Raw genomic sequence first — 2,146 nt, 5'->3', positions numbered from 1 at the left:
TTGCAAAGCCGATCGCAAATAAAAAAATTATAGCAAAATTGTACATCTATAAAGTCAAAGAAAACTGTTCATGCTAGAATTTCTTCTTCTTGGATTCTGTTAGTGAGGAAACCTATGGATGTTTTTAGCCTAATGATTTATTAGGCAAGATATGTCCTGACCGATCCTGAGAAGATCGATCGTTTTTAGCCCTTTTTCGAAGAAATCCTTTAAAAAAGTAAAATTAATATGTGATACTTTTATATTTATGTGTTTATTTTAATGGCTGCGGATATTTTACTTGTAAATATAGTAGTCAAGGATGCTAAATTTTATGCACCGTTTTAGCGCACTGTGCCTTTACGCCGTCACTCGCATTAATTAGTTCTTTTAGTAAAAAAGGTTAAGCAATGTTTCGTTTTAAAAGCTTTGGTTCGCGTCTTCATAAGTATCAATATAATGTTAAGCAAGGTTTCGTGTTCAAAGCGCTGATTCGCGTCTTCATAACGTATCAATGAAACGTTAAGCAAGGTTTCATGTTCAAAGCGTTGGTTCGCGTCTTCATAAAGTATCAATGAAACGTTAAGCAAGGTTTCATGTTCAAAGCGTTGGTTCGCGTCTTTATAAAGTATCAATGAAACGTTAAGCAAGGTTTCATGTTCAAAGCGTTGGTTCGCGTCTTTACAAGTATCAATAGAAAGTTAAGCAAGGTTTCGTGTTTAAAGCGTTCAACTTGGTTTCATGTTCAAAGCGTTGGTTCGCGTCTTTACAAGTATCAATAAAAAGTTAAAATTTGGTGTTCATGGCGTTGGTTTGGGTCTTCACAAATGCAAGTAAAGAAACAATAAACAGTAGATCAAAGTTTCGTGTTTAAAGCGTGGGTTCGGGTCCTCAAAAAAAGTTAAGCGTGGTTTCAAGTTAAAAGCGTTGTTTCGCGCCTTCACAAGTATGAATAAAAAGTTTAGCGTGGTTGTTTTCGTACTTCGAGTAATACCAGGCGTTTTTTATTCAGACTTAGGTGGTCTGAATGAGACACATAGGGGTAATTTTTTTGGACTCTCGTCTTCTTAATCAGTCCGACGGGCACACCGACAGTCAAATTTTCCCTAGGGTACACCTGTGAAAATCGACCTGACTAGTGCAAATTTACGCTACCCACTCCTCCAATGAAGCAAAATTGTCATACCGAAAATTTTCCGGTTAGTCACGAGCTTTTCCGCTTAGCTTCGGCCAAAGTTCCTCAGCGCTACCAAGAACAAAAGGACTAGTATTGTTTAATGCTTAATGTGAGAAGTTGAGCCGGAACAATAAACCATTTCTTGATACGAATATACACCGGGACCTCGATCAAACGCCTCCGGTGTTTATTTAAAAATAAGCAGTTTCTACCCGGCGTTTATACGAGACCGGCGTTTAATCGAGAAAATACGGTATTTTCTTAAAAAAAAATAGCAAAAGCTTAGTAACCAGGCAATTTAGAAATGTATTTCATGATATATGTAAGAAAATCAAGAATCAAGAGAGGCTTGGACTGGGCACCGATCAGGAATTGATTAACTAGTCCTAAGCTTCATGTGTACAAAATCCTTGCATTGATTTGGAGTTATTTTACCCTTCAAAACTGTCGCAAATACAAGTTTAAGAAAAAGCCTGGTTACCAAGCACAGCAGGGAAATGATGAAAAGTATTTTCCATTTTATACGATAACGGAAAGTTTCTTTATTGGGCACCCATCATAGATTAAATACTTATATCCCAAGGAAACTATATACAAAGTTTGGCACTTTTGTCCAGTGTGTCACGATCATTTCGCTAAGCCACTAGACTATGAGCACGTTTTCTCGCCAGTTACATGTTTGTGCCGGTTACGATTTGTTTCTAGTATTGACCGGTTTATTACACAATTGCGCCTCTTTTGATTGGTTCCTTTATAGCTTTGATATTGAGTTTACAATCATGTTATTTTGGCTGTTTTAAAACAGATCTTCCCCTTTTCTTAATTTATACCTTGTTTCCCTGGCAGGATTCATCATCAATGGAGTTAAAAGGACACACCTTCAAAACCTTTTTCGAGCCATTCCGAATCAAATCTGTTGAGAAAATACAGCACACGACTAGAGCACAGCGAATTCAACATCTTCAAGACGCAAATTACAACCCCTTCATG

At 37.2% G+C, this 2,146-nt stretch overlaps 1 protein-coding gene across 1 annotated transcript in view; it reads left to right on the top strand.

Moving 5' to 3' along the window:
* Window positions 1-2,014: 2,014 nt before the first annotated feature.
* The window catches only part of LOC144639565 (tryptophanase-like), a 2,058-nt gene continuing 1,926 nt past the window's right edge, over window positions 2,015-2,146 (top strand). Inside the window, exon 1 of the mRNA XM_078498853.1 lies at window positions 2,015-2,146. This exon is cut by the window's right edge and continues 1,009 nt beyond it. Within this exon, the coding sequence (XP_078354979.1) occupies window positions 2,015-2,146 (132 nt within the window).

The sequence above is a fragment of the Oculina patagonica genome, unplaced genomic scaffold (genome assembly GCF_052425735.1).
Source record: "Oculina patagonica isolate OP01 unplaced genomic scaffold, crgOcupat unplaced1063, whole genome shotgun sequence".
Classification (NCBI taxonomy): domain Eukaryota; kingdom Metazoa; phylum Cnidaria; class Anthozoa; order Scleractinia; family Oculinidae; genus Oculina; species Oculina patagonica.
The sequence above is the reverse complement of the archived record's forward strand: the minus strand, read 5'-3'. Positions and strand labels throughout refer to the sequence as shown.